We start from the raw sequence: 26,116 nt of genomic DNA, 5'->3' as shown, positions 1-26,116 counted from the left end.
TCTTCATTGTCTCAGGCCTGTTTGGCCGAATCTGGGACTTTTTTTTTTTAACCCCCCCACCCCTAGTAACGCCACTTTCCATCTGAATTAGGCATTAGGTTCTCCTTGAGATGGGACCCATGTTATTTGGTCTACATTTTATTGTTTCTGTATTTGTTGTTTGTTTTTCTTCCCTTTTTGTAGCCGGAGAAAACGCTTCACTGCAACTTAAAAATGTCTGGAACCTGAAAATGTGTATGTCACAAGTGATTTGGGTGGGTGGAGGTCGACAGCTGGCGGTCTTACTGTTACATTATAATGATACTTAAATTTACTTAAATTAATGCTAAAGGCTTAAATAGCCCATTCAAGAGATCTCAATTATGGCGTGAGCCCATTAAAACTAAATCTGACATTCTTTGTGTACAAGAGACACATTTTCTTGCGGGCGATCTTCACAGACTAAGACACAAACGTTTTCCTGTTATAGTTTCAGCATTTGCGGATTCAAAGAGAGGAGTCTCTTTAGCAATAAGGGATACTATAGCATTTAAGCTAATAGACTCTTACACAGATGCAGGGGGCAGATACGTGATCTTAATTTGTGAACTCAATAATGTGTTATACACTCTAGTAGCTGTATATGCTCCTAATAAGAAACAACTTAGATTTTTCAGGAGGCTTTTCGCGAAGGTGGGGACGGTCGGGGAAGGGGTCTCTTCTTTATATGGGTGATTTCATCTCACTTATGTGGCCTGAACTAGATTCCTCGGCGGTCTCTAAAACATCACACCCCTCTAAGTTATTCTGCCTCACGCAAAAAGGAGGATTATTAGATGTATGGAGGTTGAAACACTCCACCGAAAGGGATTACAGTTTCTTTTCATCTGCTCATAAAACTTATTGCAGAATTGATCTCTTCCTGACGGACCACAACGCCTATCAAAGGGTAACTTCCTGCACAATAGGTCACATAGAATGGTCTGACCATGCCCCTATTTCAGTTATGATCTCTGAGCAATATATCTCGCCTCCTACAATACCTTGGAGAATTAATGGAAGGGTTTTACATTCCTCCAAATATCTACCCCAGTCAAGGAAGACTCTTGAAGAGTACTTCTCTTTTTAATGATTAGGGAGAAACGGGCATTGCCCTAATTTGGTGTACTCATAAGGCCTTTATTCGTGGACATTATATTAGTATAGCATCATGAGACAAAGTAGAAAAGGAAGCCCAATGTGTGCAACTTAATGACTCTATTATTAAGCTCACCCAAATGAATAAACAGTCTTATGACCAGGGAAGAGTACAAGAAATTAAAGATCTGCACCACAGGTTACATCTTCAGCTTCATAAGTATAAGCTAGCTTTAAGAAGACCTAAAGCAACATACTATCGCCATAATAACAAGGCCACCTCTCTTGGCATCTAGATTGAAGGCCTTACAGGCCAAATCCAAAAGATCCTATATACATGATTCTAAAGGGGATAAGATTTTTGACCCTAAGGGGATAGCGGATTCCATAGCCGGGTTTTACTCTAAATTGTATAATTTAAAGGAGAACAGTAACACTCCCGCTAATTGAAGCATCTCAATTGTAATTCTTATCGGCAGAATTTACATATGCAGAAATTACTGGGGTAATTAAATCCCTCAAATCTAATAAAACTCCGGGTCCAGATGGACTTTCCAATGATTATTACAAACCATTCTCCTCCATTATGACACCATACCTTTACAGATTGTTTAATTATGTACGTGACTCAGGGTCCTTCCTTGAAGAATTACTTTCCGCAACGATAGTTGCTTTACCTAAACCGGGGAAAACGCGGATAAACCTGAGAATTTTGGCCCAATTTCTCTCCTGAAAACGGATCTGAAATTGTACGCAAAGATATTAGCTACTAGATTAGCAGATATCCTTCCTATATTGATTCACGGAGATCAAGTGGGATTTGTTAAAGGTAGGCAATTGGTAGATGGCACAAGGAGATTTCTGGATCTGGTGGGGAGAGTGGAGACCTGTCGAATGCCTTCTCTGCTGCTTTCCCTCGATGCGGAGAAGGCATTCGACAGAGTACATTGGGGGTATCTAGAAGCCGTACTAAATAAATTTCGGGATCATTGGCCTGGCCCAAAAAGTCATATTGGCACTATATTCAACCCCATTTGCGAAGGTATTGGCCTCTGGTCACTTATATCGGACTCATTCTATATTACGAATGGAACGAGACAAGAGTGCCCCCTTTCCCCTTTAATATTCACCTTGGTCATGGAACCTCTAGCGGAAGCTATCAGATCCTCAAAAGAGATAACAGGCATTAATATACATTTATTTTTTTAACAAATCTCTTTTTATTGAGAGTTTTTGGTTAGACACAATTGATTTGCAGAGTTAATACAAGGTAAGTAAACGGCAAAAATGTGCATATTCAATGACTCAGAAAATTTAAACCTTCTCACAGGAAGTAAGGGAGGGAAATCGGGCGGGGGAAAGGTAGGGGTTGGGGGGAGAGGAGAAGGAGGACAAGGGTATGGGATGGGGAAGTGGGTGGTGTCAGGTGGTCCCTCAACAGGACACAAGTCTAATGTATATAGATTCAACATTCCTAACATTAAACTTAGATAAACTCGTGGCATAGAAATGGATTTCCCAGGATTACTAGGATAATTGGAAAAGAGAATGATCTGCATTTGATCCCCTCATGTCCAAAGACTCAAAGACAAGCTGGTTATCAAGTGTCTTATCAGGCATGTGTGTTTATATGTATGATGCTATTTTAATCGCGGAATATTTTCCAGGGCTGCCACAAACAGGTATATTTAGAATGAGACCTGCCCAGCTTGCCAGTTCCTCCATCAGGCTTATCTGGTCAACCTTAGATAGCCACTGCACCCAGGTAGGAGGTTCTGCTTGGAGCCAAAGAATTGGAATTGGTAGCCTTTGCTGCCTGGACCAATATGGTTGGCAGGTCTGATATCTATGGTTTCCATGTGGGAGAGGGCAGCCATAACAGGACTGATGATGGCGCGAGCTGGATCTTGGACTTACAGATCATATTAATTGTTTGTTCTATTTGGTCCCAAAAGGGTTGGATGTTGGGACAAAACCACATTGTGTCCCAATGTCCCTTCGTGTTTGCATCTCCAACATAGATTAGAGCTCCTCAGGCCCATCCTATGGAGTTTGCTGGGGTCGTTATACCACCGCGTCATGGTCTTAAAGGAATGTTCCTGAATTTTCACACACTTAGGCTCAGTGCACATGGGCGAGATTTTCCGCGCGGGTGCAATGCGGGAGGTGAACGCATTGCACCCGCACTGAATCCGGACCCATTCATTTCTATGGGGCTGTGCACATGAGTGGTGATTTTCACGCTTCACTTATGCGTTGCGTGAAAATCGCAGAATGCTCTATATTGTTAGTTTATCACGCCATGCAGGCCCCATAGAAGTGAATGGGGCTGAGTGAAAATCGTAAGCATCCGCAAGCAAGTGTGGATGCGGTGCGATTTTCACGCATGGTTGCTAAGATAACGGTCTATTCAAATTGGATAGCTGCAGGAATTACCAAAATCCATCAGATCTGGAGTTCAGGACAGTTTTGTGCAGACAGTATTGGGCAGACTAGATGGGCCAAATGGTTCTTATCTGCCGACACATTCTATGTTTCTAAGTTAGTCCCTTTCTCAACCTTGGCAAATTCCTTTCAGATATCCAATAAAGAGTTCTATAAATACTTGCAATTACAATCCCTTTTGGGCTCCCTTTCACGAACCCCGAGAAATGCTACTAAAACCTTTTTGAAGATGTATTTTTTTATTTTATTTTTTGGCACATCTGCCCAAACTAAAGGCTTGTCAAAAATGTATAAACTACTTTTGGAGCATAACTCCACAGATAAAGTATCTGGGTTAGTGAAATGGACATCTGAACTAGATCTACCTAATGAAGAACAAATTTGGCATGTAGTATTTACTGCAGCAAGGAAATTTTCAAGCTGTGCAACACATCTTGAATCTACATGTAAAATGCTATATAGATGGTATATGACACCTCAACGCTTATCACAAATATATACAGAAGTATCAGCAACTTACTGGAGATGTGAGAAAGCTTTAGGTGACATAAAACACATCTTTTGGGACTGTGAAGCTCTTATTGACATCTGGGATAATACAATATCATTACTGAACAGAATATTGGGTGCCTCCATACCCAAAGATCCTGCTCTCTGTTTATTACTTATAGGGATTAAAGATTAGATAGGGTCATAATATTTCATATTCTCACAGCAGTAAAGACATTAATAGCTAAACATTGGCGTTCTATCCAAGTTCCTACACTTGATGATATAATACATAGGGTAGGCTAGAATTGCTCAATGGAAAGTACAATGGCTTCTTACAGAGGATCTTATGATTCTTAGGGTACTTTCACACTAGCGTTTTTCTTTTCTGGCACGGAGTTCCATCAAAAGGGCTCTATACCGGAAAAGAACTGATCAGGTATATCCCCATGCATTCTGAATGGAGAGCAATCTGTTCAGGATGCATAAGGATGTCTTCTGTTCAGTCATTTTGACTGATCAGGCAAAAGAGAGAACCATAGCCTGCTACAGTTTTATCTCCGGCAAAAAAAAAACTGAAGACTTGCCTGAATGTCGTATCCAGCATTTTTTCCCATAGGAATGTATCAGTGCCGGATTCGGCATTCAAAATACCGGAATGCCGGATCCGTCCATGCGCAGACCGAAAAAAAAGGTGAAAAAAAAAAAATGCCGGTTAACACCGGAAAGACTGAGGCCTCTTTCACACTTGCGTTGTTGGGATCCGGCATGCACTTCCGTTGCCGGAGGTGCCTGCCGGATCCGTAACAACGCAAGTGTACTGAAAGCATTTGAAGACGGAACCGTCTTCCAAATGCTTTCAGTGTTACTATGGCACCCAGGACGCTATTAAAGTCCTGGTTGCCATAGTAGGAGCGGGGAGCGGGGGAGCGGTATACTTACAGTCCGTGCGGCTCCCCGGGCGCTCCAGAATGACGTCAGAGCGCCCCATGCGCATGGATGACGTGATCCATGTGATCACGTGATCCATGCGCTTGGGGCGCCCTGACGTCACTCTGGAGCGCCCGGGGAGCCGCACGGACGGTAAGTATGCTGCTCCCCCGCTCCCCGCTACACTTACCATGGCTGTCAGGACTTTAGCGTCCCGGCAGCCATGGTAACTATTCAGAAAAAGCTAAACGTCGGGTCCGGCAATGCGCCGAAACGACGTTTAGCTTAAGGCCGGATCCGGATCAATGCCTTTCAATGGGCATTGATCCCGGATCCGGCCTTGCGGCAAGTCTTCAGGATTTTTGGCCGGAGCAAAAAGCGCAGCATGCTGCGGTATTTTCTCCGGCCAAAAAACGTTCCGTACCGGAACTGAAGACATCCTGATGCATCCTGAACGGATTACTCTCCATTCAGAATGCATTAGGATAATCCTGATCAGTATTCTTCCGGCATAGAGTCCCGACGACGGAACTCTATGCCGGAAGACAATAACGCAAGTGTGAAAGAGCCCTGATTCGGCATTTCAATGCATTTATTTGACTGATCAGGCATTAAGACTGATCAGGATCCTGATCAGTCTTACTAAGGCCTCTTTCACACTTGCGTTGTTGGGATCCGGCATGCACTTCCGTTGCCGGAGGTGCCTGCCGGATCCGGAAAAACGCAAGTGTACTGAAAGCATTTGAAGACGGAACCGTCTTCCAAATGCTTTCAGTGTTACTATGGCACCCAGGACGCTATTAAGGTCCTGGTTGCCATAGTAGGAGCGGGGAGCGGGGGAGCGGTATACTTACAGTCCGTGCGGCTCCCGGGGCGCTCCAGAATGACGTCAGAGCGCCCCATGCGCATGGATGACGTGATCACATGGATCACGTGATCCATGCGCTTGGGGCGCCCTGACGTCACTCTGGAGCGCCCGGGGAGCCGCACGGACGGTAAGTACACTGCTCCCCCGCTCCCCACTACACTTACCATGGCTGTCAGGACTTTAGCGTCCCGGCAGCCATGGTAACCACTCTGAAAAAGCTAAATGTCGGCTCCGGCAATGCGCCGAAACGACGTTTAGCTTAAGGCCGGATCCGGATCAATGCCTTCCAATGGGCATTAATTCCGGATCCGGCCTTGCGGCAAGTGTTCCGGATTTTTGGCCGGAGCAAAAAGCGCAGCATGCTGCGGTATTTTCTCCGGCCAACAAACGTTCCGTACCGGAACTGAAGACATCCTGATGCATCCTGAACGGATTACTCTCCATTCAGAATGCATTAGGATAATCCTGATCAGGATTCTTCCGGCATAGAGCCCCGACGACGGAACTCTATGCCGGAAGACAAGAACGCAGGTGTGAAAGAGCCCTAATGCCGTCAGTTCGCATAAGCTTTGCCGGATCCAGCAGGCAGTTCCGGCAACGGAACTGCTTGCCGTATCACTCTGCCTAAATGTGAAAGTAGCCTTATTTGCAGTATTGGAATAAGTGGCTGAAAGTGTATCCGAACTGAGAATACCTTGATATATATTTGGCTCTACCAAAGGGATTATTTCTCGTTTTTATTAATATTGATCTGCTCTTTTCTGGCACTAGTTGTGTTTTTGTTTTTTTGTTTGTTTCTTGCTCCCTCTTCTCCTCCCTTTTTGTCCCTCCCCATTCTTCCTTACCTTACCTACCCTTTCCTGGGTAACCATATAACAACTGATTGCCCGTCACTCGACTACTACAGAAATATATATATATATTGTTAAAGTACCTATTAAACTGTGGATACAATGTAATTACCTCTGATTTTCGAAACATTGGGCTACATGTCTGCATACTGTCAAATGTTACCTTTTGTTATCAATAAAAACTTTGTGGGGAAAAAAAGTACTTTTTCTCCAGAATAAAGCAACAGATCTCTAAGTGAAAGTTATAGTATCATTATATTCAGCTGAGCTAGCCCACATGATACTGTGCATGGTTTAACAGTGATTTTCCTGGTGACAGCTTCCATTTAAAATCTGTATTATCTGACTTTTCTTATAGATATGGAGCTGAGGATGAGCCATATAGCAAGTATTCTAATGTAGCCAGCTGGGCCAATGGATGTACAGACAGTGGTGTGTCCCTACCTCGAAGCCTTGGGTATAGTGACATAGACTGCTCTGCAAGTGACTTTGGAAGCGAGAGGAGCAACAGCTCTGATGAGCCCTGGGAAGGGAGCGTTTCTTATGTCAATTCTGAAGCGGAGGTAAGTATATACACTTGTGCTATTTGGTAGCTATGAAACAGTTCACACCTGGAGAAGATGCCTGTAGAAGCAATGTTGCTGTGCTATCCAAATTATTTGTTGCCTTCATGTTATCAGACAATGGAAGCCAGATCACAGGTTGATGGACGAACTAAATGGACCCCCTCACGACCAGTAAGTCGCACTGGTTCCGCTGCCTCTTCGAAAAGGCGACTACCCGCATTTACTCCAAAAGTGAGTGTACCGCTTCCAATCTTTGTTAGTGAGCTATGAGAAACCAAAATGTCAGTAGCATTAAATTAAAAGGCACCTTTTAAATTTGCAGAAAATGGACATTGTGTTTTGTTCATTGCAGAAAGAAAGTTTGATGGCTGAAGGATCTCAGACCTCCAGTCCAATATACAGACTTGTCTTGGCTGGAGACGCGGGGTCTGGAAAGTCCAGCTTCCTTCTAAGACTATGTTTGAATGAATTCAGAGGGGACATTCCCACCACATTAGGTTGAGTGTTTGAGATTTTCGTATTATGCTAAGTGCAGGATAGCCATGGCTTTTGTTCTTTCATCTTTACATATAGCACAGCAAGAAGGCAAATGTGAATATGCCCCATCTATCACCTGATGGGTAAACCTTCCACAGCAATCACATAATCTGTTTTAAGGCAATATATGTACTGCATCACTGCTATACTTACTATATGAAAATTAGAAGCTCTTTGTGTAATTTTGATCAAAATTGTGTCAGGCCCATCTACCAGCGACTGGACCTACTCTAGCACGTGTCTCTCCCGGGCTTTTGGCTTTGGCCTACAAAATTTCAGGGCAATGTAGCATCCAGCTATGTGATAATCTGATTAAAAGCCCTTTTTTTCCACTTTTTTTTTTTTTTACATTATACGTTGTGTGTTTGTATATGGATATATATACACATACAGCAGATCTGTGGTTGTAAGGAATATATTGTTCTTCTAATGATACATATCTTATAACTGATTTCTGAGATCTATGGTGTGCCTCTCGCCCAGTTTGGAGCCTTTGCCCTGGATGTTGTTTGTTTTTCCATTTCAGAGCAGGTTGTTAACAGTAAATTGTCTTTGTTAAGTCTGTTCTATCTTCAGATCTGTTTTACTCAGTCGTGACTGCGGTTGCTATAAACATGTCAGTAAAGAATTTCTCTATTTTAGGGGTGGACTTTCAGATGAAGAAACTTCTAGTTGACGGAGATTATACAACCCTGCAGATCTGGGACACAGCTGGACAAGAAAGGTGTGTGCAAACCTTGAAAATATGTGCCTATCTACTTTGATAAAACAGTGCAGCTTAAAATAGCTGTTCATACAGGTAAAAGAACAGCTACAGAAAAGGTATTTAAACATTTATGGAAAATATTATCTCAGCAAAGAGACTACAGGTGTCATGGAGTGAAATTAATTTGGGTTACAAAACAGTGAGCAATTGATTGCCTTTGGTGCTGGTTGATGAAAGGGAACTGACAGTTGCTGTGGGTACATTGTCATCAACTTATTCAGATGCTTTAAAAACTGCTCATAACCCTGGCCATTGTATATTAGACTGTATATTGGGGATAAACAGGATGGGTTGATCAGCTCTGTGCTAGGGTTGCATCTGGTAATCTGGTATCTAACTTTCGATACCCAATCTATTCTTTTACACCCAGATTGATCAGATACCAAGATTTGCTATTTTCTGATACTAAGCTGCGCTACTGCAGCGCCCCCCCCCCCCCTTCCCCCAGTATTATATTTAGGGATGAGCGAATCTACTTTGGTGGTACCTTGGAACCGAAACAGAGTTCGGTACCAAGGTTTTTTACAGTAATAATTCACAAAGTAATTACACAAAGTCTCGGGAGACTTCGTGAAGCAATAACTTTGGCTCATCGGAGCCAATACATTCTAATACTGTACGGTGCTCCCTCTACGTACAGTATTACAAAGAAGTTTTATGCGAATCGACTTTGCATGCTTCATTTTGCAAAGTTTATTATTTTGCAACTTTGAACTTTTTAGGTTTGTCCTATGATCAGAAGTGGATCCACCAGGAAGGAGAAGCAGAGGTCCTTCATTTATATTTCCCATTCCCTTAGAATTCACTGTAGTCTTCAGTTCTATTACAGGGATAAAGTCTCCAGTTATTGTACTACTATCTGATACCTTATTAATGTACAAAGGTATAAAACATGAAGGTGTGCATTTTATTTGCAGCTAGTCTCTTGGTCACATTAGCTCTGTTCAGTAAGTCATACATATATTTTCCGTATTCTTTTCAGGTTTCGCAGTATAGCAAAGTCTTATTTCCGTAAAGCACATGGAGTGCTACTTGTGTATGATGTCACATCCGAAGCCAGCTTCCTCAATGTACGACAATGGATTGATGAGATCAAGGTAAAAAATGGTTGTGTCTTACTCCCTGTTAAACCGCGTGGTCATGATTTCATTGGAATGAGTTGTTGCTCAACAATGTTTTTAGGTGAAATTTACAATGACTCCCATCTCAGCCTTTTCTCATGTACGTGGCAGCAGCTGCTTAGTTGTGGCTTTCATTTGTTGGGGATGGTGTTGCTTGGCTCTGTGGAAGAACTTTTCAGGTCTATATCGAGAACCTCCTCATTCAGGCACCCTAGATATTAGGTGGTCTAAGGCTTACCCTAATATCTAATTAGGGGTAGCAGCCTAACCACAGGGCACTCATCCTTATAAGGGCGACCCAGTCCGGAACCTCTCCCTGTGACCTGGCCCTATGTGGCCCTAATCTAGTCCCGCTCCCTACATGCACGTTTCAAAGAAATAATCAGGGGAAATTTAACTAGGACTTGTTTAAGTGAGACGATCGGGTGATACCAGGTATAATACACCCATATGATCGTCTATGAATTATATGGACTGCTGGTGGGAGTACTGGATAACGCTCCTCTACCATAGTACGGGCAATAGATCGCACCCGCGCTAAGTTTAGCGCCATTTTTTAAATGCCAGATAAGGCTATCACCTGTCCGGCGTGCCGCGTCATCTCCTCGGAGCGTATGACGAAACAGGGACCTCTGCGCATGTGCACCGGCATGATGCTCGTGCGCACTGGCCCGGCCGCTCGGTAGGGATCACTAAGGACGCCGCTCAACATAGATGACGTAAGCGCATCCGAACGCCCTGTATTGGTTTTGGACTCAGATCCTATAGAGGGTCAAACAGAATGGGGTACAGTAACATAACACATAAAATTATAAATTATTATAATATCCGTTATAGAGGGCGGTGATGGTATGTATGCACGTATAGTTTGAATAAAAGATGTATAGGATAACAATACGTGCATAATTAGACATCCAGTTCTACTTTCAATATTACTGTAGGAATGACTAGGAGGTTTCAGACGAAACAACTAAAATTTAGTTGCTCGTTCAAACCAGTGGGTGTTACTGTATGCAGCCTAAATATCCATCGGGTCTCGTGCTGCAAGAGTGTGCGGTCCCAGTCACCTCCTCTTATTGGTTGTCTCACCAGTTCAATCCCGGTGGCGCTTAGGCATTTGGGATTCCCGTTATGAACCTTGTGTATGTGCCTGGAGACTGCTGTATCTCTCTTATTAGCCATGTCTCCCAGGTGTTCACCTACGCGTCTTCGTAATTCCCTTTTGGTTTTTCCTATGTACTCCATTTTGCATATGCATGTTAGCTTGTAAATTATGCCACGGCTGCGGCAATTAATGAAGTCACGAATTTCGAATGAACGTTGTAGGTTCGTACTCTCAAATGTCTTACAGGGTCTGAGTGTGCCACAGGCCACACAGCCACCGCCGCACCTAAAGCAGCCTAATGGCCTGCGATCTATCCAGGTGCCTGTTACCGGTGCCGTGTGACTGTGGACCAGAGTATCCCTCGGGCTCTGTCCTCTTCTAAACGTAATCTGAGGATACTCATGTACGGTGTCTCGGATGTCCGGGTCCATAAGGAGAATGGACCAATGTTTGTGTAAAACCTCCCTAACCTTATTAGACATTCTGTCAAACGTCGCAATGAGGCAAATCTTCTGGTCCCCAATTGTTTTCTCTTTTGGGGACAGAAGATTAGCACGGGGTGTTGCCAAGGCTTTTTGATAGCCCTGTCGCAGCACTTTATCCGGGTAGCCTCTTGCGAGAAACCTCTGTCTGAGGTCCTTGGCCTGCCTTACAAACTCTTTGTGGTCAGAGCAGTTGCGACGTAGGCGTAAATATTGTCCGCCAGGAATGCCCATCTTCAATGATGTAGGGGGTCCGCTGGACAAATGAAGTACTGAGTTTGTGGACGTAGGTTTTCTGTATATTGTGGTATTGAGTTCGTCAGATTCCCCCCTAGAGATACAGATGTCCAAGAATGGTAGTGACCTCTGTTCTATCTCATGGGTGAACCTCAAACCTATTGTATTACAGTTCAACCTGTCCACAAACTCTGTAAAGGCCACCCTAGAATTATTCCAAATGACGAATATGTCGTTGATATACCGGGCCCATATTAAAATGTCCCCGGTACTCGACGACACCGCATCATTAAAGACAATGGTAGATTGCCACCAGCCCAGGAGCAGGTTGGCATAAGATGGCGCACAAGAGCAGCCCATTGCTGTGCCCCTGAGCTGGTGGTAAATCTTACCGTCGAAAATAAAGAAGTTGTGAGTAAGAAGGAACCGCCGCAATTTGAGAACAAAATTATTATGTTGGATGTACTGCTGTCCTCATGCTCAAGAAATATTGAACTGCCTCAAGGCCCGCTTCATGGGGAATTGATGAATATAAGGCCTCTACATCAATACTGGCTAACCAAGAGTTTGCGTCTACGGTAATGCCATCAAGCCTTTACAGGAGGTCTGTTGTATCCCTCGTGTATGATGGGAGCGAGGTGACAAATGGCATGAGGATTTTATCTATATATACCCCTAAGTTCTGACATACACTTCCAATTCCGGATACTATAGGTCTACCTTTTAATGGCTTGATTCCCTTTGTGTACCTTCGGTAAACTGTAGAATGTTGCTGTAGTAGGGAACCTGGGGTATAGGAATTCATATTCAGCATCACTGATCAATCGATTACTCTTTGTGTCTACAAGGATCATTCTTAATTCGGTCAGATATGAATCGGTGGGATTAGAGGTCTGTTTGTAGAGTAGAGTTTGATAGGATGGAGATAATGCAGTTAGGTCCTCCAAAACAAGCTGTAGGAACACATCTAAGCATGATACGTCCATCATAGGGGGCATCCTTCTACTTTTGTTTGTTAGTGTGGTGAAAGGACCATCCACTTTAGTGGTACCCTCCGACAAGCAGTCCATATAATTCATAGACTATCATATGGGTGTGTTATACCTGGTATCATGCAATCGTCTCACTTAAACAAGTCCTAGTTAAATTTCCCCTGATGATTTCTTTGAAATGTGCATGTAGGGAGCGGGACTAGATTAGGGCCAGGTCACAGGGAGAGGTTCCGGACGGGGTCGCCCTTATAAGGATGAGTGCCCTGTGGTTAGGCTGCTACCCCTAATTAGATATTCGGGTAAGCCTTAGACCACCTTATAGGGTTAAATTAGGGTTGATTTGGACCCTGCCGTCCCTAGCAGCTCAGCATCCGGCTTGGAGCTACTTACTTCAGTGTCATCTGGTCGCACCCTGCACCCTGGACGTTTACGAGCGGTAGGAGTACAGGTTTCATTTTGGGTGCTGCCGAGTACCTCTTTTTTCACATATTGTTTGGGTGTCGCCGTGCACATTGACCTGTCATACCGCCGCTCTGACAATTAATTTATTATACATATATTTTGGGCCTATTTTCTTAATTTCAGAAGTAAGTTATGTTTTAATATAACCAATAAATCACTATATTTTTGGAGCGTTTGTAAATGATATATAGTGACGTTTATCCACAGAACTAGGTCCATTTTTTGTCTGACACCCTAGATATTAACCTGCTTACTATCAAGCACCATACATGTACAGCGCTTGGTCCTGGGCTTTAATTCAGAGCTCCGTAAATGTACAGTCGGGGACCCCCGATAAGACAAAAGCATTTTATTACCACTTCTGCTTTCTCCTGTGCTCAGTGCATAGCTCTCATTGAACGCTATGCTGTGAATAGAGACAGCTGTCATGTGATTGCTGGGTATCTCTGGCATAGGAGAGCCTTCACAGACCCTGTTCAGTCCTGCCTGTTTACAGTATCCTCACAGGGGGCTGTTTTACCCTGAAACTGGTACTCCTTTGAAAGTGTCCCCAAGAGGTTTTTTTAATGGCATCTTGGCGGGGGGGGGGGGGGGGAATATTATGTGCCAAAAACAAATTTAATTAAATACAAATAAAGTTATAAAAAAAACAACCAATCGTCGCACACAAATCTATGTTATAAATCAAATGGACTGACACAAACTAAAGAATCCATTTTAATTTATTTCGGTGTCCGTTTGTATATTTAAAGAATAAAGAGCTATAGTTTGAAAAATAAAAGACTTTTTAAGAATTCTTTGCAGTTTACAGCAGTTAAAGGGAACCTGTCAACTAAAAAACGCCTCCCAAACCACCAGCATTACCTTAAAGTAGCCAGCAGTATGTTCCTAAAGATCCTTTTCTTCCTCCGGCCAGATGCACCAAAATCTTGAAAAACTAACTTGAATCCCCTGCACGCGCTATGTAACAGCAGAGTTTGAAGTCAACGGGGCAGCGGCAAGTCATGATAACCACGCCCTCTTTCCCTGCCCCTTCACCTCTGACAGCCGCGCACGTGAACGTCTGATGCGGGCTCGCACTCAGCTCTTGGCTGTTCAGCAAAGCCGGCTATCGGCTGTCAATCAAAAGCGAAGGGGCAGGGAAAGGGGGTGTGGTTATCTTGACTTGAAGCGAGGAGGCCACTGCCCCCTTGGCTTCAAACTCTGCTGTTACATAGCGCGTGCAGGGGATTAAAGTTCGTTTTTCAAGACTTTGGTGCATCTGGCTGGAGGAAGAAAAGGATCTTTAGGAACATACTGCTGGCTACTTTAAGGTAATGCTGGTGGTTTGGGAGGCTTTAAGTGACAGGTTCCCTTTAAACTACCATTTGCACTAATTAAAGGGACATTAATGTTTTTATGTTCGAGTAACTAAACTTTTGTATAATTTTTTGCTAACATGTCCCTAATGCCCTAATTGTTTTTGTAATACAGTTTTTTTAATGTATTTTATATTCTTATTCTACTTTTGCCTCTCTAAAGCGCACATTTCCCTGTACACTTAAAATCTACTTCTCTGTACACTGCTGCCTGCTCAGTGGTGTACAGAGTACGGAGAACACATTTTATGAATGGGGCCGCAGCGCAGTGAGTATGGGCAGGAGCGCATATTGATGCCCGTGCCCTCTAGAGGTTTATTAACTCCTGGCATAACACATGGGTACCCTGTACCCATGTGCACTGCCAGGCTTAGCTGAGCAGAGCGGGTTCCTGCTTCTGCCTGCTTCACTAAGCTAAGAGCTCATATGCAGGACAAGCAGGAGCCCTCTCCACTCAGCTAATCCTGGCCTATGGCCCATGGTGGCGGCTGTAAAGCATATGTCTAAATGCTGTTCAGAACAGCTCAGGCAAGATGGCCGCCCTCATAATCATGTTCAGGAAATAGATTTAAAAAAATTTAGTCCTAAAATAAAACGGATTACAGAAAAGAGATGCATGTATCTTTCTTGTTTTAACTGGCAGAAAAAATTTGGTGACACCATTCCCTTTAAAGCCTTTTTAGGCCTAATTATTAACGGGTTAAATACAGCCAGACATAGTGCAATACCACAACAAATGAAAGAATAAGCGCTAGTTATTTTACTAACAGGTTTTTGTTAAACCCATCAGGCACATCAGCAAGATTCAAAACCATGTGGTTTACTTATTTCCATCTTGACACTGGATATGGTTGTTGTTGTCTGGTGTTTAACATCTACAGTACTAGTATATGGAGGTTATCCGTATAAATCTGAGATACTGTACCCTAAAGCCCAACAGCAGCATCCCTAAACATAAGGGAATCCACAACTAAGCAGCACTTACCCCATACGTAGTTAAGCGTTGAGGTGACGTCCATCTGTTTATTTGCTATGAGAGTATATTCTTGCTCTTTTTTAGCTCCAATATAGGAGTGGTGCCAGACTGCTTGTTTTTTTATGGTTTATTATCAGCTATAAAAACACTAAGTTATATAGATGCTCACCTGTCTATTGTCATGCAAGGTGCTCAAAGTCTAACTGACTCATCCAGTCAGAGGAGGGATATAGATAAGTTTCGTTAATAGCCTGGCCACTATAAGGGTCCATTCACACGTCCGTTGTTTCTTTCCTGATCTGTTCCGTTTTTTGCGGAACAGATCTGGACCAGTTCTGTACCCATTCATTTTCAATGGGTCCTGAAAAAAAATCAGACCTTGAGCTGTCCGATTTTTTTCAGGACCCATTGAAAATGAATGGGTACAGAACTGGTCCAGATCTATTCCGCAAAAAACGGAACAGATCAGGAAAGAAACAACGGACGTGTGAATGGACCCTAACTGGTGGCAAGTAGAGGGCAGACAAGTTAGGTAAAGTATGGTGATAGGGAAAATAAACTATTATAGTGAAAGTAGAAAACAGGGGAATTGAGAGATGCAAGTACAGATGAAGAAAATGATGTATAGAACTATAGAAAAATATAAAATGTAAAAAATGTTCAAATATAGATGATAGCCACAGAGGGAAATATATTCGATCAAAAAGATTAATAACGGTCAATGTTCCTATTAGGATCAGTATTCCTGTTGAAGATCTTAATTGGTCAACAATGGTATGGTTACTGTATGGCTTTGATAACCAATATTTGCAAAGACAGGTGCACTCTGCGGTCTTACTAAACCCTCATACTGATGTTATAATTGAGAGATTAGCCAACATATCCTACTGTGGAGGACATGTCTGAGCCCAAGCACTGCGCCAAGGTTTCTCAAGTAGCTCGGGTCCTAACACTCACCTACCTGTGCCGTATGGGCAATACTAGGGGCCAGTGGCCGAATTACAGGAGTGTGAGGTCCGACTCATAGCCAACTCACCAGTTACCTCCAGCATGTAACCATGCTTGCAATGGGAGGAGGGAGGAGTCTGCGAGTCCCACTCAAGACTGGCTGATATGGCCCAGGCCTCGCAGGTGCTCCTGTAATTTTCCCACTGGCCCCTGGTATTGCACATACTGCACAGGTAGGTGAGTGTTAGGACCCGAGCTACTTGAGAAACCTTGGCACGGTGCTCGGGCTCAGACATGTCCTCCACAGTAGGATATGTTGGCTAATCTCTCAATTTTAACATCAGTATGAGGGATTAGTAAGACCGCAGAGTGCACCTGTCTTTGCAAATATTATTATATTGGTTATCACATCCACAAAATTGCTATCTTGTGTAGGATGTTTATTGTGGTACTTGTGGTCCGCTGCGGCCATCCTCCATTGTATGCGTTTTTGCTGGGGATCACCATTTGCAACGGGCCACAAGTGCAGGATTTGCTCCCCTGTATATACATGCACAACTGCATATGAGTTTGAGCACTTCCTGCCTGTGTAACACCACGCCATTTTTTTTTATTTCTTTGATAGCCAATGATCAAAATCCTGTAGCAGGCAAGTGACACTTGTATAACTCCTGTGGCGTCCCACAGGAGAGCAGTGTACTGGCTGTTTTTACCTTACTGGCGTCTTTTGCGTTCACTGACACGCCAGTGAGCCTTCTGGAAGGGTTCGCTGGCTGCTGTCTTCGCCCAGAACACGCGGAAGGTTCGGCGTCCCACGTGGTGCTGTGTAAATTCGGCGCGCTCTGAGCACTTGGCGTCCCACGTGGTGCTATGTAGATTCAGCATTCCACGTAATGTTATGTAAATTCGGCATGTCACGTGGTTGTCCTTCACTGGTTGTCTATATCGGGGAGGCTATGGTAGATCTGTGGGCTAAGTTATATGGAAGCGCTTCCTGTTCGGTCTATTTGTAATCTAGACAGGCGGGTAATCTAAATAAGCCTTGAGACATGACTTGGATATTGAATAAGCCAGCACCTCATTTGCAGACAGCTGTTTCGGATGATTGCCCCTCATTAGTGCAGAGCAGAGAGTAATTGGGTGAGAGGCCTGTCAAGGTTAGGGGGTTACTATATCTCCTTATGGAGAAGAGCGCCTTAGTTATGTCTCAAGGCTTAGTTAAAGAGCTGAACACTGACTTATAGGATAGCTGCCTTACATCTGGTGGCATTAGAGGCAGAGCTTGTTAAGAGCTCATTTGCATCCCTTCCTTCCCAGAATTCTAGAGGAGCATGTATGGCCTATAAGTCTCCTCACGCTGATTAAGGCGCTCTCTCCCTAAGGAGAGAAAGTTCCCCCCCCCCCCCCCTAACTATTTTCTACTTTGACTATAATAGGGAGAATAAACTATCACCATACTTTATAACTGGTGGCAAGTAGAGGGCAGACAAGTTAGGTAGTGTGCCAGTCTATTAACAAAACTTATTATCAGATATGAATCTGATATAAGTCCAGTTCTATGGGCGGCACCTCCACTATTTTTTTTTATTTTTTTCATCAGTGTGCAAAGATAATTTCCCAGTGCGTTTTTAGTATTGCAAAATCTAGAGATTCATTCCTTTCTCTGCAGTAGTTTATATTGAGGTATCCTAATCTAGAGGTCCATTTCTTTCCTTTCAGTAGCTTATACTGAGGTATCCTAATCTAGAGATTCATTCCTTTCTCTGCAGTAGTTTATATTGAGGTATCCTAATCTAGAGGTCCATTTCTTTCCTTTCAGTAGCTTATACTGAGGTATCCTAATCTAGAGATTCATTTCTTTCCTTTCAGTAGCTTATACTGAGGTTTCCTAATCTAGAGATTCATTTATTTCCCTGCAGTAGCTGATATTGCAGTATCCTAGTCCTAGTTTTCATTGCATTCATGTGTGTATTTTTCCCATGTTACAGAGCTCCTGTGATAGATCCATTCCCCTGATGCTTATAGGCAATAAAACAGACTTGAGGGCAGAAGGTAATGAATCTGGAATTCAGACTTCAATAGGGGAGAAGCTAGCCATGGTAAGTTTAGAGTAATGTGTGAAGTCTAATGCATTAAGTTTTTGTATGTGGATCATTGAGCAGAGTTTTATGTCTGTATTTTTTCATAGGCCTATAGCTCCCTCTTCTGTGAGACCAGTGCAAAAGATGGTACCAATGTAGTGGAAGCTGTGCTTCATCTAGCTAGGTAATGTCCCACTATATCTGTATATAAATATATCCCTATCTGTCTGTCATTGCAAATATGTGTGAGCCGTCCTAGGGCTATGCAGTCTAGGAGAAACTGGAGGAGAGAGAGGTTTCACCCTCAGCCATAACCATGAGGATAGGACACTGCGTAACGAGCATCCTCCATATAATAACAATTCTGAAGCATGTGTTGTCATGACTCTGTTATTACTACTAGAAGTTTATGAATGAATTTCCAGCAGTCTGCAATAAAGGTCCAGCTGGGGATGTGGCCCTGCACAGTCTGCCACTGGTAACAGTGATTGGATAATGTCAGACTATGCAGGGACACCCCTTCCCCACTGGTAACACCAGGTTGAACCTTAATTGCAGACTGCTGGCAATTTTTTTAGAATCCATTTGGCTGCAAATCAGTTTGCCCACAGATTTCCCACTTGCAAATTTGGACAACAGATCTGCAGCAATTCTACTACATGTATACGTAAGAGTTTGACTGATTTCGCTTCCACAGGCGGTCAGTGACGTTCTAGTTACTGACTCACTGAAAAGCATTTCTGAAAATGTACCAAATAATTGGTGACGTATTAGCCCTGGTTGACATAGTACTGATTTGGCGTGTCTTTAAAAGCAGGCATGCTCAACCTGCTGCCCTCCAGCTGTTGTAAAACTACAACCCCCACAATGCCCTGCTGTAGGCTGATAGCTGTAGGCTGTTCGGGCATGCTGGGAGTTGTAGTTTTGCAACAGCTGGAGGGCCGCAGGTTGAGCATGCCTGTTTAAAAGGAACCGGTCACCTATTTTGGAGACATTAAACTACAAGCATTCCATTTATAAAGCTGGAGTTTAGGGTCTCAAACCTGCCCATAGCAAACCCATCCATCTACACAAAAGAAAGTTTAAAGGGTACAGTGCATATGCACCAAAGGTCACTAAAAAGAGTCTCGAGCTCTTCTCCTGTTGAGTTTGAATTTCATTAAAAGGGTTCTCTAAGAATCGCACAAAATGGTCGCCAGCAACCTTCCCAAGAATATAAGCAAGATGAGCTGCCTAGGGGTGGGGAAGGGGCAGGGCCTCCCTATACACTATACTCTGGCACTTGCGAGTACTAATTATTGGTGAGTTTTCATGTCTGGCTGCTCAGACATGATGGCATAGCATAGGCAGGATCACATCATTAACATCTATTGTAGAGCAATGTAGTTGGGCTCTTTCCCCCTCATCCCACTAGGTAGCTCTGCAAGTGGTTGCAACCAGTCTCACCTTGTAGGACAGGATGCTGGGGGCCATTTTCAATCGTTCCTGGAGAGCCCCGTTAACCCCTTCCAGACCAGCGCGGTACATGTACGGCGCTGGCAGGTACTCTAAACATGGCGCTTGCGCGGCTATAGTCCATGACCGGCGGTAATGCCGGTCGTGGGCTTTTAACCCTTCAGATGCCGCTGTCAGATGTGACCACGGTATCTGAATGTGCTAAAAACTGGAAGCACATGCTTCCAAGTGTGTTCCTGCATACCCCGGTGGAGATCAGGGGAGCCAGATGCATTGTGCAGCAGCTTAAGTCCTCTGGAATGAACTGAAGCTTCCGCACATTAGTTCCTGTGGAGCCGCTGCCTGTGGCAGGGAACCATAGGAATACATTGGAGTGCATGAGAGTTCCAATGAGAGAAGAAATCTGATTGCTTGTTATATTTCCTTATCGGAACTATAAAATAGTGTAAAAAAAAGTTTTAAATACTATTTTTTAAATTTTTATTAAAATTTAAATCGCCCGCCTATCCGCAAAATGTAAATAAAAAAATACACATCATGCGTATTGCCACATGCGAAAACACCTGTATTAAAATATAAAAATATTTTTCCCATACGGCAAATGGTGAAACGGAAAAAAAGTCAAAATGGCCAATTCAACATTTTTTTTGTGGCTTCACCTCCCACAAAAAAATTATAAAGAGATCAAAAAGTCTTACACACCCCACAATGGTATCAATGAAAAGTACAGATTGCCCCGCAAAAAATGACCCCTTACACAGCTTCGTACACATAACTACAAAAAAGTTGGTCAGAATATTGCGATGAAAAGAGAGGCTGTTTTGTTTTGAGCATTAAAATGCAAGAAAATTATACATATGTGGTATCGCCGTAATCACACTGACCTGGAGAATAAAAGTAACAGGTCAGTTTTACTCTATAGGAAACGCCGTAAAGGCAAAACCCATAAAACTGTTGCGGAATTTAGTTTTCTTTCTAATTTCACCCCATTTTGATTTTTTTTTTTCCAGCTCCCCACTACATCGTATACAATATTAAATGGTGGAATTAGAAAGTGTAACTTGTCCTGCAAAAAACAATCCCTCATTCGGCTATATGAACAGAAAAATAAAAAAGTTAGCGGCCCAGAAAGGCAGGGAGTGAATAATGAAAAAAAAAAAAAAACTTCGGTGTGAAATGGTTAAACTTTCTTTTGTGGGGGTGGATGGGTTTGTTATGGGCAGGTTTGGACCCTAAACCCCAGCTGCATAACAGCATGCTGGTTGTATAGTGGTCCCAAACCAAGTGACAGGTTCCTTTTAAGCAAAAACAAGGAATGGATCCTAACCATATAAAGGAAAGGCTTACAGTTCTTCTTTTTGCCATTTTTGCTTTTTTTTTACTTTTTGTGAGTTCAGACCACTTACACCACTTTTAAAACAAGGTGGGAAAGAGGGCTAGGTTATGGACGAAAGTGTTATAATGAAAGATGCGCCAAATTTATCAATGTCTGACGTTTGATAAATTTGGTGCAAAATACAACAACACAGACTCCTATAAACTGCCTTGAAATGTTCTCCTCATAAATTCCTTTTGTTTTTCCAGGGAAGTGAAGAAATCTGTGGATGTGACAAAAGAAAACTCAGAGTCCGTGACAAAACTCAGTATTCCAGAGAAAAAGACTACTTGCTGCAAGATTTAGCTCTGCGTACTCTAAAGCCTAAATGCTGTCCTAAATATGGAAGACGTTCCAATGCGACCTGTTCGCTGTGATAGGAAATCATCTATTCCAATAGGGACAAGAAAACATTTTCCAGATTGAACAAACATTTGGTGTTCATTTCTATCACATAATTTTGAATGAGCTCTCAGGGGAACAAACACTTTGTATTTTTATGCATCACATTTTCTATTTCATTCGGATATATTTTTATGACTTTACTGCCTTTAAGTATCTGGTTTTGGAATTTTGATATTTTAAATTCAGGGTGACCAATGATGATGATTTTCAAGACAACATTATTTTAGTATAAAACTTGTTCTGTGAAGTTTAATGTGTTGCTGTGACACAAGACAGAACAGTACAGAAATGCTCCTCTATGAGGTCTTTTACTTACTGCAAGTTTATATTGCACTGTGGTGGCTGCAGCTCATAATTCTGGAATGAACGCTCTTGAAGTTTCATGGACTACATGTTCTGCTACAAGTATATTGGACTATGAGCTTTGATAAAAAGTTATAATTTTTAAGGTAAATAAAGCTTTTAAATATTTGACTATCTGATTTATTTGGAATTAAACTATTGAAATTTTTTAATTTATAAAACCCTATAAAACAGTATTTTCAAGTAAAAGAACATGGCAGCCCGATGTTAGCTGTTACCTCGTGCCTCATGAAAAATATGAATTTACTATGTGTATTTTTTCCTAGAACAGGGATCAGCAACCTCCGGCACTCCAGCTGTTGTGAAACTACAACTTCCAGAATCCTTCTGTCCGAGTTACAAGAACTGAGTAAGTTTGCATGCTGGTAGTTGTAGTTTCACAGCAGTTGGAGTGCCGAAGGTTGCTGATCCCTGTCCTAGAACATGCTATTTTTCTTTTTAAGTTGCAAAATGCTCTAGGTTTCTCATTTCCTACAATGTCTTGTGTTAATATACATTAGGCAACTTTTTTAGAGTGGCTCCAACAAAAAAAAATAATGTGCAGAATGTTTCCTACAAACATGACGTTGGCAAAATTACTAGAAAAACGTGGCTCGCATAAGCTTCAGGTATGCAACCATTTCTGGAATACCGTTCTACTGCTGGTCCATGTAAGCTGCTCTTTCTTAACTATATTCCATCTTAAAAACTGATATTATATATGGTGTTTTTTTATTTTATAAAGAGAAAAATTGCATATTAAGATATGAAAATACGATATGCATGCAGTAATAAAATGTGTAGACACTGCGGTTGAGAAGTGTCATACAGACTATAAATACGCTAGCTCCTGCTCATCTCAGTGAAGAGACATGCATTTGTAAAAGTTGATCTGACCCACAAGTGGTGACTGCGGCATACTTGAAGGATTCTGCTAGTATGTGCCGTAATGGGTGCACATGGCCACCATCTCTAAAGTATTAGATGTGAAGCTGGTGATGTCTGTGTGAGATGCCGACTGCTGCCCCTGCTCCCAGTCATTACCAGTGTGAGCAAAGTACAAGCATTGAAACAATCCAAGCATTTACTGTTTTAGACACTACCCATAAGGGCTCACGCACATGCCCGTAAATCTGCATCCATGTTTCATTTTATTTTATTTTTTGCAGATAGCATGCATAGCCTTTTTTTTTTTTTTTTTTTACATTTTTGTTGATTATTTTCAAAAGAAAAGTATAAACCAGGAGTAATAAGTGATCAATAAAAGATTCATAAAATAAAGATTTTTCATTAAAATAATTATTTCTGATTATACTCCTTAGTGTATAGGCGAGAGAGAGAGAGGTCAGAACTGTGGGTAAATTAGGATGACCGCGACAAGTATTATTGGTTATTAATGTATCATGTGTTTACTATGCAAATTAATGAACGTGTTAAGATTGTATACTTATCGCAGGTAAATTTTAGATTGTAGGGTGTGAAGGGAATGACTGAAAAGGAGAAAGATAAAAATTACTCTTAGCGGCAATTGGATTTTCCATATAGCCTCCACAACGGCACCAGCAGGAGGATATCCCGCCTCCCAGGGACAGCAAACAACATGGAGACCAATAATTTAAAAGCCCCCTCCACTTTTACCTCCTTCAGTTAGTAACCTAGGACATGGAATTGATGCAGAACAGAAAAAACTTTTATATAAAAAACAAGATAATAAACATCCGTTCATCATAACTTGTCAAAAAATAAAAATTTTGTTAACCATGGGAGGGGGAAAAAAGTGGTGCCGTTGTGGAGGCTATATGGAAAATCCAGTTACCGGTAAGGGTAATTTTATATCACGACCCGGAGGCTCCTATTGCATTCTCAATCTTTACTGTAACCATAGCAGGAAAGAGAAAAAACACACAGAATCCATCAAACCATCCCACAAGGATAACCCCTCCCATAGTCCAGTCCATAAATAGAACCTCCCACCGGAACTCTTCCTCTTTCTTTGCTGCTTTCCATGGCAAGATAAGTGTATTTTTTATGGCTGACATAATTCTTATTCTGGCTTGTTTTTTATCTTCTTAAGACTTACAAATATATTTTCCTGTATTTGGGAAAGGCTCCATTGAGAGGGCTGAAATGCTGCATTGCGTTTGGGTGTGAATAAACATCACCTATTTTCTACCACAAGACCGGAGTGCTGCTCATTTTTTCATCTTCCTATATTTACACTGCTCCCTGTCCAGGAGTATTTTGGGATTTGCACCTGGCACATCAACAGAGTGCTGCTGACCACTCTTTTTTTTCTGGGGTATTCGTTATATATATATTTATTTTGCTTGTATATCACTTTTTCTGGGTTATTGGTTTTGTGGGTAGTTATATTTTCTCCCCTAGAAGTTATTTCTTTCCCCTTGATGTTCGTTAGCTAGTCGCCGCTACTGCAGTTGTCCCTCTACCCGCCTTGTGCGGGTTGCTGCTCGTCCGCCCCCCCCTTTCCCTTACCTCCGTTCGCGCCGGCTCCATCTTTCTGGGCTGTGCGCGTTCTTCTCCCGTGATCTCACGAGACGAGATCTCGGCGCCTGTTGTTTTCCCTCTAGCGTCTCCGAGATTCTCGGGCGCCATCTTACGCCTCCCTCCGGCCTACTTCACTTTGGGCCGGATCGGGGGCGTGTTTAGAAGCCGGACAGTGTCTCCGTTCCCACGATTCTTGTGGGCGGAGCTTCCTCTTCTTCGGCTGCGCCATTGCTACTGCGCTTGTTTCTTCATCAGGTTTGCAGTTCTTCTGGAGTGACTAACTCCTTACCATGTCTCTACCTACACAGCCCACTGCAGCTGCCCCCTCCCCTACCTTAATGCCTACCCCAGCCTCACCTGCTTTGCCCCAGTCAGCATTACAGCAGTCTATTACAGAGGCTATTAACAGTGCTATGGGCTCCATGTCCTCTGTCATTTCCCAATCCATTGCCCAAGCTCTAAGGGTTCAGAACCCTGCCGCTAATGCCTCCAGAATTGCAGAGTCAGATAGCCTAGTTCTATCACAGGACCGCGTGCTTAGTTCACGCAAGCGAGCCTGCACGCGCCAGGCAGAAAAAGCGCGCCCCTGGAAGTCAGCTCAGGCTCAGCCCGTCCCTAGTTCCGACTCAGAATTGGAGTCCGAGGAGGAGGCTTATAGTGATGGCCATAGTGCCTCTGAACTAGACCTAGAGGAGGTCCTAGTGGAAGATGAGGATTTTGTTACTGAAATCCCTCTGTCACGCCCGTCGGCTAGTACGGCCCCTGAGACCCATGGGTCAGCAACTTCCCTTATAGACCCTTTGGGCAAACCATTGTTCGACCCGGATAGTTTACATTATCCGCGGTCCGCTGAGTGGTTACCCACCCCACATGTGGCCCGGTATTTGGAGGACAGGGTTAGAAGACCTCTTTCTAAGGAGTCGCGCAGCAAGTTAAAGGCAGAGTGCCCGCGTCCCTTAGTCCCAAACAAAGTTTGTGAAACCCTCAATGTGGATCCTAAAATGATCCAATTTTTAGCCAAGACTGGCTTTAATCCCTGCAGAGGGCTCGACTCGGCACTACGTGCCTGCCAAGATAAACTGCTGGATAGCTTAGGTCCCTTGACCAAAATTTTTGAGTTGGCAGAATCTGCCAGATCTGAGGGCACTCCCATTGACCCAGATGAGCTGCGTGGCTGGGCTCAGCGCGCCATCTGTATGGTTGGAAATGTGAATTCTTCACTTTCCATGGAACAGAGGAAAGCAATCCTCATCAAGATCGAGCCGAAGTTGTCCAACATGGCTCTTACTGAGTCGGGCAAGGAGGCACAGGGGCTCCTATTCGGTGATACTTTCATTAAGGATCTGGGCAAGTTTGTCGGGGCTTTCACTGCATTGGATAAGGCCCAAAGCTCCATGCGGAAAGTTTTTCATGGGAGTGTCTCTTCCAGGGCCGGCAGTTTTAGGGGCCGTCTGTCCGGCCGTGCCCATTTCCAGACCCGTGGCAGCGGTCGAGGCTCCTTCAATCAGCGCCAGGTGTTCCAGGACCAGAGGCCGCAATCCTCTTTTTTTTCCCATCCAGAGGTTCATCCGGTAGATCCCGGTCCTTCAGAGGATTCTCAGGATCAAGACGTCCCCTCGGTAAGTTACCAGAATCAAATGTCTTTTTCAAACCATTGCATAGGGGGCAGACTCCATCATTTTTTGGATGTTTGGTCCCGCATCA

The 26,116-nt window shown here is 43.2% G+C and overlaps 1 protein-coding gene across 1 annotated transcript in view; it reads left to right on the top strand.

Moving 5' to 3' along the window:
- LOC120985893 (ras and EF-hand domain-containing protein-like) overlaps positions 1 to 22,037 on the top strand; it is a 70,243-nt gene extending 48,206 nt beyond the window's left edge. The window contains exons 10-17 of the mRNA XM_040414105.1: positions 7,058 to 7,262; positions 7,380 to 7,496; positions 7,618 to 7,762; positions 8,445 to 8,526; positions 9,551 to 9,665; positions 18,238 to 18,348; positions 18,438 to 18,514; positions 21,370 to 22,037. Of these exons, the coding sequence (XP_040270039.1) occupies positions 7,058 to 7,262; positions 7,380 to 7,496; positions 7,618 to 7,762; positions 8,445 to 8,526; positions 9,551 to 9,665; positions 18,238 to 18,348; positions 18,438 to 18,514; positions 21,370 to 21,466 (949 nt within the window). The 3' untranslated portion in view covers positions 21,467 to 22,037. The remainder of the gene's footprint in view (positions 1 to 7,057; positions 7,263 to 7,379; positions 7,497 to 7,617; positions 7,763 to 8,444; positions 8,527 to 9,550; positions 9,666 to 18,237; positions 18,349 to 18,437; positions 18,515 to 21,369) is intronic.
- The last annotated feature ends 4,079 nt before the right edge of the window (positions 22,038 to 26,116 follow it).

This window comes from Bufo bufo, chromosome 1, assembly GCF_905171765.1.
Source record: "Bufo bufo chromosome 1, aBufBuf1.1, whole genome shotgun sequence".
Classification (NCBI taxonomy): domain Eukaryota; kingdom Metazoa; phylum Chordata; class Amphibia; order Anura; family Bufonidae; genus Bufo; species Bufo bufo.
This window is presented reverse-complemented; position numbering and strand designations above follow the sequence as displayed.